At 36.1% G+C, this 16,120-nt stretch overlaps 1 protein-coding gene across 2 annotated transcripts in view; it reads right to left on the reverse strand.

The window, feature by feature from the left end:
* DMD (dystrophin) overlaps positions 1–16,120 on the reverse strand; it is a 2,163,935-nt gene that overhangs the window by 1,420,427 nt on the left and 727,388 nt on the right. For both annotated transcript variants that reach the window (XM_065915496.1, XM_065915495.1), the window contains one exon: positions 2,416–2,503. In XM_065915496.1, the coding sequence (XP_065771568.1) occupies positions 2,416–2,503 (88 nt within the window). The remainder of the gene's footprint in view (positions 1–2,415; positions 2,504–16,120) is intronic.

The raw sequence follows: 16,120 nt of genomic DNA on the forward strand, positions 1-16,120 counted from the left end.
TCACAACTTGCACAATTGCTCAAAATAAATACTAAGCAATTTCTTCTATGAAAGACAAAAAGGAACAAAATGATAAGTTAGAATCTTTGAGTGTACTTTTTAGTAATCATGCAAACTGTTTGATTGAATAGAGCACAGTAGAACTATCTATTCTCTATTTATAGTCCAAATCTGAAATTAATCACGTATCACTTACACCAAATAGTCATTAACAGAACACATGAGAAGCTTAAAATTTGATCAATATAGTCATCCAATGAGGAATGTCTAAATCATAACCCCTACCCCTTACTGCTCTTTCTTTGCATTCTACATAAACTAGAATTTTCCTTCAGGAGTGTTATTATTTTCTGACTGAAATTACCAATGTCGTTATCTCAATTACTGCCTTAATTTTGCTTTGCTAAATAGAATTTAATCAGCCAATTAATATTTATTAAAGACTTACTATAAATCATGATTTTTCTTCATGCTTCCAAAATTTTGAGCTATGAGGGCAATAATCTAGAAAATTATGCTATCACTAATAATACGATCATTTTAACCCGTGCATGTGTGTTCAGTCACTTCAGTTGTGTCCGACTCTATGACCCTATGAACTGTAGCCTGACAGGCTCCTCTGTCCATGGGATTCTCCAAGGCAAGAATACTGGAGTGGGATGCTATGCCCTCCTCTAAGGGATCTTCCGGACCCAGGGATGAAACCCGTGGCATCTCCTGCATTTTCTGTCTTGCAGACAGATTCTTTACTGCTGAGTCGCCTGTTAAGTCTTTTAACCCTGCATATAACTTCAATTAAAAAACATCATTACTTTAATTTCTAAATTTTAACTTATTTTTTGAGTTTAGTCATTCAGTCATGTCCGACTCTTTGTGGCCCCATGGACTGTAGCCCACCAGGCTTCTCTGTCCATGGAGTTTCCCAGGCAAGAATATTGGAATGGGTTGCCATTTCCTTCTGCAGGGGATCTTCCAGACCCAGGGATCAAACCTGCGTCTCTCAAGTCTCCTGCATTGGCAGGTGGGTTCTATTTTTTTTAGTAATTCAGTGTATACTACTATCAGATAATCTGAGTTAAGGTCTGCTTGATATTTGATTATGAACCAAGGCCATTTAAAGTCGAGACCATGTAAAAGTATAGATTTTATATCAGTTTATAAAAATGAAAAAGTGATATTGCAGTTAGCAGGGGGAAATTATATAACAGTATAAGGATATGTTTAGATCACATAATTTTATGTAGTATGAATATACTGTTGTCAAACTCATCAGTTAAACTGCCCAGCAAACATGTATCTAAACAACAATATTTTTTGTATTTTGCATCTTCTATATATTCTTTAACTTGTTAACCCAACCGTCAGCTGTCTTATTTGCTTGCTTTTAGTTTTAACCAAATATAGTCATGGGGCCCATTAGAAGGAGAAAATGAATTGATTTCCTAGGAAGATCATTGAATTTTTTAATGCCAACAAGGCAATTAAAGCAAAAAGTAATTCAAACACAGAATTTATGCCTCAGAATGCAGGCAGGTACTGGAAAAAGCTGACATGCCTAACAAAAACACATTTGTTACGATTGGTTACTATATTCTTACAAATATATTCTTAAAAAAATAACCTTGTTTGGAAATAGCATTATAGGGATAGGGGAGCCTGGCAGGCTACAGTCCATGGAGTCGCAAAGAGTCAGACACGAATGAGCGACTAAGCACATACACACACTGATTTTCATAAACCACTTACAGCTAGGAATGAATATGGTAGTATAACAATGACAGCTGGAAAGAACTTTGTTTATAATTGACATCAATAGCATTTTGTTCAGACAGCTTTGGGGGTACCAAGTGTTAGCAAAAATTAATTTTAATTCATTTAAAATTTGTTTTGTTACCTTTGTACTTTTACCTCACTCAAAATAATTGAAGTTTAAAAAAAAAAGTTCCCCTGAGGAGACCTTTTTTTTATTAATAAGTTAAAAAATGAAAACAACACAGAAAATGTCAAATATATTATTAGCAAATAGGTATAGGAAAAATATATTCCAAAATTATTTTAAGTCTGATTATAATCACTTGACATATATCATATGATTGCTTACATTTCCATTTATTTCTGCAAATCTTGTTTTCTTAAATAATTTGGACAAATGTAAGCAGACTTTGCACTAAAATTGATTTCTTGGCAACAGACTGATAAAATATTCTACCACATTTCATTTTCTTTCATTGGACTCAAAGTTGGATTTCCTCAAATAATTTGCTTTGCATTAAGAAACAATAATAAAAAGCTCACAAACTCACTTTAAATTTTCATTCAGGAAGTGCTTGTCTGATATAATTCAGCTGATAAATATGAACCTATGTGTTTATCAAATCCCTAAGAAGATTATCTAAATCAACTCCATGTAATTACCATTCACCATCTGTTCCACCAGGGCCTGAGCTGATCTGCTGGCATCTTGCAGTTTTCTGAACTTCTCGGCTTTTTCTCGCTCTATGGCCTGCAGCATGATAGCAAAGGTGAGTATTCAGTACAAGGATTGTGAAACTACACAGTAATTATAACTTCTACTTGCCCTTTCAAGCCTTAAGATATTTCACTCTGTCAGTTTATCATGAGAATCTAAAGATTTTTTTCTCAAGTTCTTGGCAATAGACGCATCAAAATGGCAATGAAGCAGAAGTCATTTTCATACTGAGTTGTTTCTTAAAAAAATAAAAATAAGATGTCTACTGTTAACATTTTTTACCTGATGGTTTCTGAGGCATTATAAGTTAAGACTGCCCCCCACAAAAGGAACCAAAGTCAAATCATAACAAACCATGAAATGATAAACTGTTAGATCATTAAAGTGGAATTTACCTTTTAAAAATACGCCACTGAAATTGTTACTAATAACATCACTATATATTCTTTATTAAAAATAAAACAGAAAATACAATAAGTATACACAATGGGAAAAAGTATACTAGCATAAATCATTTAGTGAAAAAAAAACATTTATCTTAATACAAGACTGCAGGTTAATTTTTCTAAAATTGTCGAAGTACTCCCATTTCAAGGAAAAAGAAATTCAGTTTCATAAAGCTTCCTAAATCCCTTTGCTCATTTCTCCTAACCAAAGTTAACTTTTAAACAACAGAAACCCAGTTACTTAACAAAATGTAATATTTGACACTGTTGAGCTTAGCAAATAATGTCTCTACAGAGACATCAATTCTAAGCTATCATGCAGTAGAACTATATTACTGTGGTCATTAAAATCTATGGCTATAACAATGTTATATGTCCTGAAACTATCTGCAGGAAAAACAAGCTATAATATATTAAACATACAATGAGAGCGATACTTCTATGATTTAATAGTCACCTTATACAAAGATTTCACTTGAGTTTGTGGCAGCAGGTTTTTACACATCAGACTGTTTTGTAAAACTTTTAGATTTATAGGCATTTAAACAAATATTCCAGATTTTAATATTGGAGTACAGATGGGAAGCATATAATAGATACATGCACACTCTAAGGAGCATTGTCCAATAGAACTTTCAGCAAGAATGGACACAGTCTGTATCTGCATCCCACTAGCCACATGTATTTGTTTATTGAGCGCTTGAAACATGGCAAGTACAACTGGGTATATTAGCTTTTAATTTAATCTAAGCTGATTTAAATTGTAAAAGCTACAAAGTGTCAACTGTAATTGCAGAGTGCAGATCTAGTGTCTTCCCTCTGAAAGCAAAGAGTTAAAGACAGACACACAGATCTAGATACGCAGACAGAAGTATAGATACTAACAATATGGCAACACTAAAAATACTTTCAGATAAGTAAGTAATCATCTAAATTGGACGATTCTCCAAGCATATCAAATGCTAGAAATGCTCATGAAATAATCCATATATTTTTAAATATTTTAAAAGATTCTCCAATTTAAAGAAGTAGTCACAAGTGAATAGAGTTCTTTAAATTTATTTTAAAAAGAGTTCCATGAACTAGGATTATTGGATTCAAGGTCAAAGAGAGCAAAATTCTAAAAGCTAATAGATAATAGAATACATCCAATCAGGAAAAACATAATATACATTAAAACTAATCAAAATTTAGCAAAGTAAGTGAAATAAAATACTAAAAAATGTCAGCCTTTTAAAAAAAGTATTTATAGCTTAGTTGGAATATAAAGACTTTAAATTATGACATGAAGGGCAGCAAATGAGAACACAGTTTCATGTAATTGGTACCAAAACTCCAAAGGTTATAGAAACATTTTAGTATCTTGGATTCTACTTGAAAATTTCTAAGTACACAGACTGTGGTGCTTGGGGATTTATATGTTCCCAGGATCCCATACCAATTAGCAGGTGAAACTTCTGGGTTATCTTGAAAGTCAGTTTCACAAAGACATTACTGAATTGTTTACAAAAGCATGTGCACAACCATGGAAGGTTCTAGCTTGCTACTTGAACTGAGAAGTCCATGAAAATAAAGGAGCCACAATACACTGTTAAAGATAAGAACCTAGACAAAGCTCTAAAATTTGACATTTTCTTAATTCTCAACTTTTGTCTTCTAAATTCTCTGTCCTTCATGTCTAATTGCCACATGTTTCCTAATACTTTACATTTATTTTCCATTAAAAGATAAATGCTCTTTGCAAAGGGCTCAGAGAAAAATAAGCATATTCTAAGTAAATATATTCAAATACTCCCACTATCAAGAGTTATAGCAGGATTTGAGGTGTCTCAAATTTTAACTACATCAGGACAAAAAAAAAAGAAAAAATAAATACTTGTACTATAACAAAATGACAGCAAGGACAATGAGAACGAACTGTGTTCTTCAAGTTAAACAGTTTCAGAATTACCATTTTCTATCAGAGTGGCCTCTATTTTATCTACATTGAGTTTTTTTAATATATGAAATTATATAAAGAGTAGAATCAGAATACCATGTTGTCTTTATAAATAATGAATAGAAATTATTAATGGCCTTCTAAATGTCATGATCATAAGCTCTTTATTCTAAGCATCTAATGGAATAATCAATTAGTAATACTAACAGAGAGACAAAGATAATTGAATATCTTGGGGGCAATATTTGAGCTTAAATAAACCTTGCTTGGTTAGCCATATTATTCCAATTGTTCTAATTTAGGTAACAATAACCAGCATCATCAGCACAACAAAACAGTAATCTCTGGAGTAGGTACTATTACTCTCCCATTTTGACAGAGGAGGAAAGCGAGACACAGAGAAATTTGTGAAAGATTTGAAAACACTGACATGACCATGAAAAAAAAATGGAGTGCCTAACACTGTGTACCAAAATACCATGTATGTGCATTATTTTATATGTGCTTCATAGTAATTCTATCAGATAGAATCAGCATTATTTTCTCCTATTTTACACAAGGTAAAACTGAGCGCCAATAAGATCATCAAATATCCAAGGTCACAGAGATAAAGGGAACCCCTTGGTGGAGCAGTGGTTAGGACATTGCGCTTCCATTGCTGGGGGCACAGATTTGATCCTTGGTTAGGGAACTAAGATCCCACAAGCTGTCTGTCCTGGCCAAAAACAAACAAACAAAAAAAGATGACAGAAGTAGAAAGCTTTAGACCCCTGATGATCTAATTACAAGTTAAGGTCTCTTTCAAACATACTCTACTGCTTCTAGGGGTATTTCAATGAAGATGAATCAAACAGATTTGAACAGATGTGATTCCAACTCACAGTAAAGATAACCTGATAGTTTGGATGTCATCAGAGATGGTATTCAAAATATTAATGCAGCATGGGCACCAAGGTATCAGAAGGAATGCCTGGTCACTTGATATCTACACTGACAGTCTACAAGCTGACGGGCAACTGTGTACAGACCAATTACTATGCTCCACAGGCAATGTATACTACATGCAAACTGGGTAACTGAGGCACAGAGATACAGGTTTAAGAAGTCATTCAATAGCCTCTTCATATTTGTCCATGTTTACATGATACCTGAGTTCTGATAAGTTACATCACTTTAAAGAGGAATATTGGAAAATAAAGAGAAATACTGGCACAAATGTGCCTTGTGAAGTATGAAGACGTTAGTGAAGAGTCCAGCAACTTTCATTTCATACACAGCTATAGATAGTTGACTAAAAATAAAATGAAAAAATTTAGGGTAACAAAGAGACAGGAATGAAGGTAATCAAACTTTTGAAGTCATTCTGTTTTCAGTTGGTTTGAAGGCTGTCCCCACTGCTTTCTGCTGTTTGACAGTCAGAAAGTGTCACTGGTTGATTCTCAGTCCTCAACTTACTCATCAGGATAATTTGGTTCAGAGCAGTCCTCTTCATGGCAATGTTGATGTGACTTCCTAGACTATGAGCACACACTTCCTCCAACCTCAAAGACTGCCTTTACGCAGTCTGCCATGCATGTTCCTCATCTCCCCGACCTCTACATTTAGCACGTTCTCGGACTTCAGCCCAATGACTTTGCATCCTTCTTGACTCTCTATCTCAAACCCCACAGGCAATCCATCAGAAAATCCTACTGACTCTCACCTCAAAACACATCCAGAAAGCGATGTTGCAACTGTACTCACTACTACTGCACTAGTCAAAAGACCCCCATCATCTCTCACGAGCCTGGATGTTTCAGAATGTTTCCCCTACTAAATGGGATTCCTACTCCTGCCTTTGCCCCCTAATGATACATTCTCAACAGAGATGACAGAGGAAGCCAGTTCACTCTCCAGAATTTCCCTTCTCACTCAGAGCAAAAGCTCAAAGCCTAACCATGGACTCACCCAACCTTCATCTCCCTACCCTCTCTGACCTCTTCTGTTACTCAACACCTTGATATTTCAGCCCCAGATATACCGTTTGTTGCTCTCTCATCCTCTAGGCACACTCTTACCTCCTCCGTCTGTGCATTTACCCTTCTCTCTGCCTTAAATGCTCCTATCTCAGGTATGTGTCCATTCTTCACTAGCTTTAAATCTTTATTAAATGGTACCTTCCCAGTGAGGCTTTCAACTGCCACTCTATCTACACACACACACACACACACACACACACACACACACACACACACTTCTTAGCTCTCTTCCTACTTCATTTTCATCTTTGGCATTTATCAGTAACATTCTATATTATATTAATCTGCTTAATTTCCATCCACCCCACAGACATATCAACTGTAGAAGGTCATGTATCCTTATGCATTCCCTTCTTTGTGCTATCTCCAGTGCCTACAACAGGGCCTGGTATACGGTAGATGCATAAAAACATGAGGTCTATTGTAGCATAACACCTCCATACACAATGTTATGGTCTCCACCACCTACCCTCAGTTCAAAATCTCTAAGAAGGTGTACATGCATAACAAATCCTGGTAGCTATACATACAGTGGTCAAACAACCAGCCCAGGAGTTTCGGGGCTACAAGCTCTGAAAAGTAAAGCTGGATCCAGTTTTAAAGTCTCCTGGAAACTTTAGGTTAGATTGAGAGTTGTGCACAGCAATTCTCTCTCCAACAGGATTGTTACAAAGTCCTGATAACAGGAATAAACAATGGCTCAAACAGAAAGCAAAGAGCACTGTGTAAAGTTCACCAAGTCAAAACAATAGAATCTCACCTTGGTACTTGCAATACAATGAAGAAAATAACATATTAAAAAAAAGAGCGAGTATAAACTCCCGACAACAACCTACCAAACAAAAATTCAGGAAGCATTTTTGGCATCTTCGTTAAGATATCCTGGACTCCAGGAAAAAGTGATATAAACCTATGAGACTAGAAGATGTTGAATTTAATAGAAATGAAATAGCAAGGCAACAGAGACACCAATCTCATAAGGATCACGATCCTAAATTCTTACTGGAGACTGTAAAATGGAGAACTGATACTGAACAAAAGACAAAGGAATGTTTCCTGACTATGATACTAATCAGGATTCTTTGGACTCAGTAGTAATTCCATTTGGCAAGTAGAGAGTATCAAATTTTCAAGTACCCTAATTAAGTTATTCCTGGATTTTCAGACTGTGCAAAATCTTTGGCTCTGCTGACATGTGGGAATGCTTTGTTACTCACTAGAGAATAAGTGGAACAACATTTTAGTGGTCTCAAAAATTTTGGAGATTAATTTTTTCTCATATTTTCTCAAATGTTTCAGCATCTTCACTCTTTCTTCCTCTTCCATGGTTCCAAATCCATCAATCAGTCAATCTCTTTCCCTCTCTCTCTCCCTCTCTCTTACATACACACACACACACACACACACACACACACACACACACACACACACACACACACACACACATAAATATATTTTTTTTTACATACAATATATGGGCTTCCCTGGTGGCTCAGTATGTAAAGAATCTGCCTGCCATGCAGGAGACCTGGGTTTGATCCCTGGGTCAGGAAGATCCCTTGGAGAAGAAATGACAACCCACTCTAACATTCCTGCCTGGGAAATCTCACGGACAGAGGAGCCTGGAGGGCTACAGTCCATGGCGTCAGAAGAGTCGGACACAACTTAGTTAGTGACTAAATAAAAACATTAGAGAGATGCTGGTAAAAAGGAGGACATGTAGTATACAGAAAAGAGAAGTTTACTAGTTCTTCAATAAGCTGATTAAAAACACTTACAACCTCTTGTCCTCTTTCTTATCAACATCTCTTTAATGTGTGTGTGTGTAAACTTTCCCCTTGATTTAAGGCCAAAAGCATCACCTGAATGTTAAGGATGACACCCATTTTCTTACATAAGTTTCATCTTCAATGTTAGTCCAAATATCTATAGTTAGCTTTTAGCCGTCACTACTATACAGAATATGAAAGGCTCTAATATTCTTCTTACCAAGTATAATTCTTATAACATTAAGTACTGATAACTAAACAACCTATTTAAAATCACCTTATTCATGAAAACATGTCTGCCCTTGACATATGAGCTTTTTCTAATCTTTCTTCCGGTAGAAACTCATCCAGCTTTTCTGCATGTGTATTCCTTAATATCTGTTTATCATATGTGTAAGCCCATGCATATATATGAGTGACATGTATACAATATTTAAATTTTAATTTTTTTCTTTTTATAATAGAACAGAGTTGTGAAATAATTTTCTCTAAGAGAATAATATGTTAGTCAGTATATACTCTGTATGTGATCCTATGTTTAGAAGCTACTAATCAGAATCTAAAGTATCTAGTACACAAAATTTCAAGTAAAAAGGCATCAGTGGACCATTCTATGAGCAATGTATTGTTCATCTTCAAATATATAATGTGCTCACGAAAATTTTTATAGCTCATCAGGAAATTATGAATTTTAAAGTGTATACTTTCAAGTGCAAAATAAAAGGCAATTTAAATTACTGTGTTGGACACATGAAGCTAATATAATAGTGGATATAAATTATAATTCAAAAAATAAGATAATTTATCTAAAAGGCAATTTAGTTGTATTATAAAGAAAAAAGAAACATAATCAGCATAAGTTCCAAGCAAAGTATACAGAAAAGAGAAGTTTACTAGTTCTTCAGTAAGCTGATTAAAAACACTTACAACTTATTGTCCTCCTTCTTACCAGCATCTCTTTAAAGGACACCTCCTTTCATGACATCTTCTCTAATTAATATGAAAGTCAGTTCCACATTCCCCAGAGTCCTACTCTGACTACAGAAGCAATTAATTTTCTTTTCACTTAAGATTCTATAATGAAGTTTTACCCTTTGACAGAAAAAGTAATTCATTCACTCAAATGTTTATTCAGAAGATGTTATATCCTTCATATTGGTAGCAGAGCCTGACTTGAAATGTGTCTGCAGGACTGAAAAAATCACCTACTCACATAGTGAAACATTAATTAGATTAAATATCAGGCACTAGATTACACACTGCAATACCAAAACCAAACTGAGCCAAATCAAAACAAATAGGAAAAAGAAGAAGAAAAAAAAAAAATCAAACAGAGTAAGTTTCAGTCCCCAGTTTAGAAACCAACACTATAATAAATATAACAATGGTCAGAAATCACTCTGGATAAGTAAAAAGGAATTAGGTCATGGTAGCCTGGAGAGTCCCAGGGACGGGGGAGCCTGGTGGGCTGCCGTCTATGGGGTCACACAGAGTCGGACACGACTGAAGCGACTTAGCAGCAGCAGCAGTCCTCATAAAGGCAACATGAAGACTGACTTAGTCAATGACTTTCAGACAAAGGCTACCAGAAACACACCTATAGATGAACAAAGTCGATTTATTTGTTGCAAGAAGTCAAGGCATGTAATAGGGAACTACTGGGATATGTCACTAAGGGGATGTTACAAATAGTTTAGAGGGCTTGGGCTTGTGTAAAATGATGCAGATGGTTAAGGAAGCAAGGCTTTCCCTTATTAGATGCTGTAACGAAGTGAAGGTGATTCTATGATTGCTGTGCTTAATCGCTCAGTCACGTCTGACTCTTTGGGACCCCGTGGACCGTGAACCGCCATGCTCCTCTGTCCATGGGGATTCTCCAGGAAAAAAACCAGAGTGGGTTGCCATGCCCTTCTCCAGGGGATCTTCCCAACCCAGCGATCAAACCCAGGTTCCCACATTGCCGGTGGATTCTTACCAGCTGAGCCACCAGGGAAATCCAAGAATACTGGAGTGGGTAGCCTTTCCTTTCTCCAGGGGATATTCCCGACCCAGTAATCGAACCAGGGTCTCCTGCATTGCAGATGGATCATTTACCAGCTAAGCTACCAGGGAAATCCATGATTCTATGATTGGGTATCTTAAATTGTCTTATCTAGGTTGCAGGAACAATGTAGAAAGAAAGGCTAAAGCTATGATTAGTAAAGGAAATGATCTGCCATATTAGTGAAGAAGAAGGCTATTTGGATCACTTTGGGTGGTATGGACCAATAGTCCCCAATCTTTTTAGACACTGGGGACCAATTTCATGGAAGACAATTTTTCCTTGGGCCAGGGAGGGGGATGGTTTTGGAATGATTCAAGTGCATTACATTTAACGTGCACTTTATTTCTATTATTATTACATCAGGTACACCTTAGATCATTAGGCATTAGATCCCAGAGTTTGGGGGCCTCTGGTTTGGACCCGGTCAGTATTTTTTACTGTATTGAGACATGATTATATAATGGTCACGTTCCTGTTGCTATCCATCATGATCATGGAGTGGCCTTGTCTGATGCTAGCACTGTGAGCAGTTCATCATATTTAACATGAGAACATGACAGACGAGCTGCAGGCTCTACTAGAGTCTCCAGCATCTCCAAGTCCTAATGGTAGTGCCAAGCTAGCTCCTGGGTCTCAGGGGCTGCTCTCTTCTTTCTCAAATGAATATAAACAAAGGCAAAAAAAGATATTAGCTATATTTTAATAAGTTCACTTTGGCAGAAGTGATGAGAAAACCTCTAAAGGAATACAACACTAGTGGCTGTGAAGGCAGCTAGGGATTGTCATCTTAAACCCAAGTGAGCTATGATGTTAGCTTTAATCAGGGTTCTGGTGATGGGAATAGAGAGGATTGGAAGGTTTTAAGAGTTGTTAAGGGAATGAGATTAATTGAACTTGTCAAAGGGTAGATTTGTGAATGGTAGGAAAAAAAATCTAGATGACCCAGTTAGCTTTCGGGTATCTGGGTGATGCTGCTGGAAAAGGAACAGTAAAAAGAAAGAACAAAACAGGACGGGGGAGATTGAAGTTTAAGTTTTCAGGCAGTATTAAATGTGTCTATTAGGCAATGAGATATACCGGACTGGGCTTTAGGGAAAAGATATAAGCTAAAGACCCACATTTGGGAATCATGAGAAAATAGATGCTATTTGAATGGGAAGTAATGAGGATAATCTAGAGTAAAAAACAAGGGAAGAACTGTGGAGCATTTCAGTATTAAAGGAAAAACAAAATGAAACAAATGGGCAAAAACATAAAAAAGGTAAATAGTAGTGAATAGTATCCCAAAATCCAAAGGAGGAAATACTTTCATGAAGGACTAAGAGGTTAATGGAGTCTAGTCCTGCAGAGAAGTGAAGGGAAAAAAAAACAAAAAGACACGTATATGTTTATAGGAGAGGAAGATTTTCTCAAAGATGGAAAAGCAGCCTGTTTAAAGGCTGATTCTTTATCATCAGAAAATAGGGAGGGATTGAAAAAATGAAGGTGGGGTTAAATGAAAACAGAATCCTGAGGACACAGACAGTAGAAATTTTTTTTTTTTTTTAACTTTTCTTGAAAATTTTTATTTCTTTGCGCTTTTTTTTTTTTTTTTTTTCCAGTGGGTTTTGTCATACATTGATGTGAATCAGCCATAGAGTTACACGAATTCCCCATCCCGGTCTCCCATCCCTGCCCTGGGATTAGCCCTAAGGCATCAAAGCAGTCTCTTCCACTGAGGCAGAGGAAAAGAAAGAGACCATGGACACAAACACATGAAATATAAGAGATACTATCTTAACTAAAATAAGGGGAGAATTCACCTACTGTAAATGGTGGGGGAAAATTTAAGAGACCGATTAAAATTTGAAGTAATTATGGAGAGAAGTTGAGAAATGTACTAGGAAAGTATGGAAAGCTTAGGAAGAAGTACTGATGAGCCTCTTAAAGTGTGGCAGTTTAGAAATGGAATCATGAAGTGTCTAAGGTATTGTTAATTCAAGTGGGTAGGTGAATTGAGGAAATGAGAGAATTGGAAGGTTTTGGAGACAGCAAGAAGGCCCAAATGAACTGAGACTTTTAAGGGATTAAGGCACAGTTTGGGTGGAGGAGACTGAAGACTTTGGCATCAGGTTCACAATGAGAAAACAATAGAATAAACTGGTGAATGACAGATGGCCGCTTGACATGAAACACAAGGGAAGAGAGAGTTTTACATAAGAGGGATATCTTTGGAATTGACCCTGAGAACTGAGTAGACTAGCGATTGCAAAGGAGTGGGGGAGTGAGTCATTAGTCTTGGTGGTGATCCAAGGGTGAAAGTCTTTTCTGTGTATGAACGAAATGGGTCTACAGCACAGAAAGTTTGTTTTAGACGAAGGGTTTCTGAGCGTAAAGTGAATGAGTGTGAGAAACCACACAGAAGAGGAAGTGAGGCAGAGGAAAGAGTACAGAAGGGCACAGTGATGAGGATACAAGAAAGGACAGGTGAACAGGGGTTCCTATATTCTTAGTGGCAAACACAAATAACCGAGATCATGGAAACAAATTAATTGGCTTGAAGAGTTCCAACAGAACTTGGTGAAAAGCCGATTTGGTAAGGGTGTAAGCAAGTCTAGGTTCCAGGAAGAGCCCAAGGCCTGTTGACCTGGACAGCTAGGAAGAAGGCTTTTCAGAAGAACATTGGAGAGGTATGAAATCAGATTATGGTCAGAAGAGGTTTGTTTTGGGCTTCTCTGGTGGCTCAGTGGTAGAGAAGCCTCCCGCCAATGCAGGAGACATGGGTTCGATCCCTGATCTGGGAAGATCCCACATGGGGCAGAGCAATTAAGCCCGTGCACCACAACTACTGAGTCTGTGCTGCAGAGCTTGGGAACCACAACTACTGAAGCCCCACATGCCCAGAGCCCACGCTATGCAGCAGGAGAAGCCACCACAACGAGAAGCCCTCCGAGGGCTACCAGAGAGGAGTCTCCACTCGCCACAACTAGAAAAAAGTCTGCACAGCAATGAAGACGCAGCACAGCCAAAAATAAATAAATAAAATAAAAAGAGAGAGAGGTTGTTCTGCTGTAATTCCTAACTTACATTACCATGTGCTCAGTTCAAGATGTTGAGTAGCTCTATACCTGTAAAATCAGCTGGAAAGTCTGAACTGTGGCAACATTAACAGATGAGTGAAAGAACATCTAGGAGGCTAGCAGTCTCAGCGGGTGCACTGATCTTAAACTTTTACGGACATAGAAGCCACCTGTGGATCTTTTCTAAATGCAAATTGATTTATCAAGCCCAAAAACAATCTTACAGTTCTAAGCTCACAGGTGATGCCAATACTGGTTGTTCAGGGTCCACACTGTCAGTAGAAAAGTCCCTAGAACTCAACTCTTAAATAAATGTATTATGTTCATTATATGGATAAAACACATGGTTAATAGAGAAGGAACATTTCTGTCAGATTTTAAAATATATAAAATTGTAGGGATGATGTCCTAGGATATTCTAACTGGGTGAAAGTGCCTGATTGCTTCAGTCATTTATTACTTCAAGTGAAAGATGAAAAAAGAGGGAGTGATATTTAGCCATTTTTAATGAATGCCTAAAAATGAATTAATACCACTCAAGCTCATGAGACGGGCCTCCCATGTGTTCAAAATAACCTACATAAATGGACAGGTGAAGAAGCAAGAAAATTAATGTATGCATAAACTGCATATCAATCATCATTGCTATGTATTTCTCTCAAGGATTTTTTAATACGTATACATTATATTTAGCCTGAAGGAAATGTCTAGGTAAATCATTCCATGTCCTATTTTAGTAGGCAATTAAGAATGATGTTGTTATTTCAGAATATGAGAGGAGAAGTTGACAAAGGTGACTCACCAGGCATCAGAAAACCACTCATACAATATTGTACATATATATTTTAGCACTTTCAGTCTCTCATTGCTGACACTATTGATTAAAAGTAAATTGCTTCTAGGCAACCATATGATAACAGGAAACTTCTGAATTTACTGTCTTAAAATGCTAGAGCTCAATCTTTCTGCTTGATCAAAGTTATTTTAAGATACAGAAATAGGATGGCATATAGATAAGTAGATTGCTCAGACAGATAAAAATTTTAATTAGCTAATAACATGTCTATCCAAGGTGATTCATACTTTCAGTGGATCAATATGTCACATGAACTCCAAAACATAGAGTGCATCTTCTCTAAGTAATTTTCCACTTGTAGAATTTCCTTCAAAAAACCATAAACAAAGAATATACCTTCAAATAAGTACATTCAAATAAGACATTTTTCTATTTTCTACTACACACATTATCCTTCATTTTAATTTCAAAACTAAATTATTAATATAATCATAACTCCCTTTTCTTGAAACTGTTTACAAATAGTCCATTATTAAACTGATAACAGAATATATCAAAGCCAATAATAAATTTAACATAACATTCCCATTTATAGAGTCAGCTCTCAGAAACGTTAATGAAATTATTTCTCCCTCTAAAGTAGCCTTAAAAATAAAGGATTATTTTCTCTTAGAAGACATTTTTTTTTGTTCTCCAAAAGTTCCAACCCCACAGCAAGTATTACCTTGTACCTATATTAGTGTTGTATTTGTAAAAATCTAACAGGTTTTATAATTCATGAAATCAAATGATTGAAAATAAAGCAGAGTTAATCCACATACGAGATCCTCCTATAACTAAAATTATTTAACTTTCAGGATACCTGTTTCTTTAGCCTTCCCACTGAAAATATTTACTCTTCCTGTTAAAATTCCCTCACAAACTATTGCAAATTACCTACCAAAATGGATGTTCACATGTCAAAGTCGAAATATCAAAGCCTTGATAATGTCCCTGAAGATGAATACAGCTCTTATTAAATTAATAAAAACTGCATTGTAAAGGACAAAACTATAATGTCTCAGTAGGGAATAAAAATAGCAAATGATCTCTTATAAATATTGAAAAAGGTCGGGTATCTTTTAGTTATGGTAATATAATACATAAATATCCAGAAAATCCAAGTATGTTATGATTTATGATAATTAATAATGACTACAAAGTATAAAGTTTTGATGACAGTGAGAGCACAAAGAGAGTCTATAGTATTTCTAAGGACCAGGTATTTTCTTTTCCATTCTATTCTGCAAGCCTACTAAAATCCCAGCCTTCAGATGAAAGAACAATGTATGAAGGCAAATCAATATGACTTTATGCTACAAAATTGCTAATTTACAGCTAAATAATATAAAAGTAAAAGAAGGTTTATGAAAAGTATTCCTGGGCAGTCACAGCAGAATCAGGAAAGACTTCTCCAGGCTAAACTTTGATTCTATTTGATGTGCAAAACATATTTTAAAGATATATTTAAAAGCACTATAGCATACCACGTTAATCATTTCAACTCTAAGAGAATCATAAAGTTCAGAGCACAGGGTTT

This window comes from Muntiacus reevesi, chromosome X (genome assembly GCF_963930625.1).
Source record: "Muntiacus reevesi chromosome X, mMunRee1.1, whole genome shotgun sequence".
Lineage (NCBI taxonomy): Eukaryota > Metazoa > Chordata > Mammalia > Artiodactyla > Cervidae > Muntiacus > Muntiacus reevesi.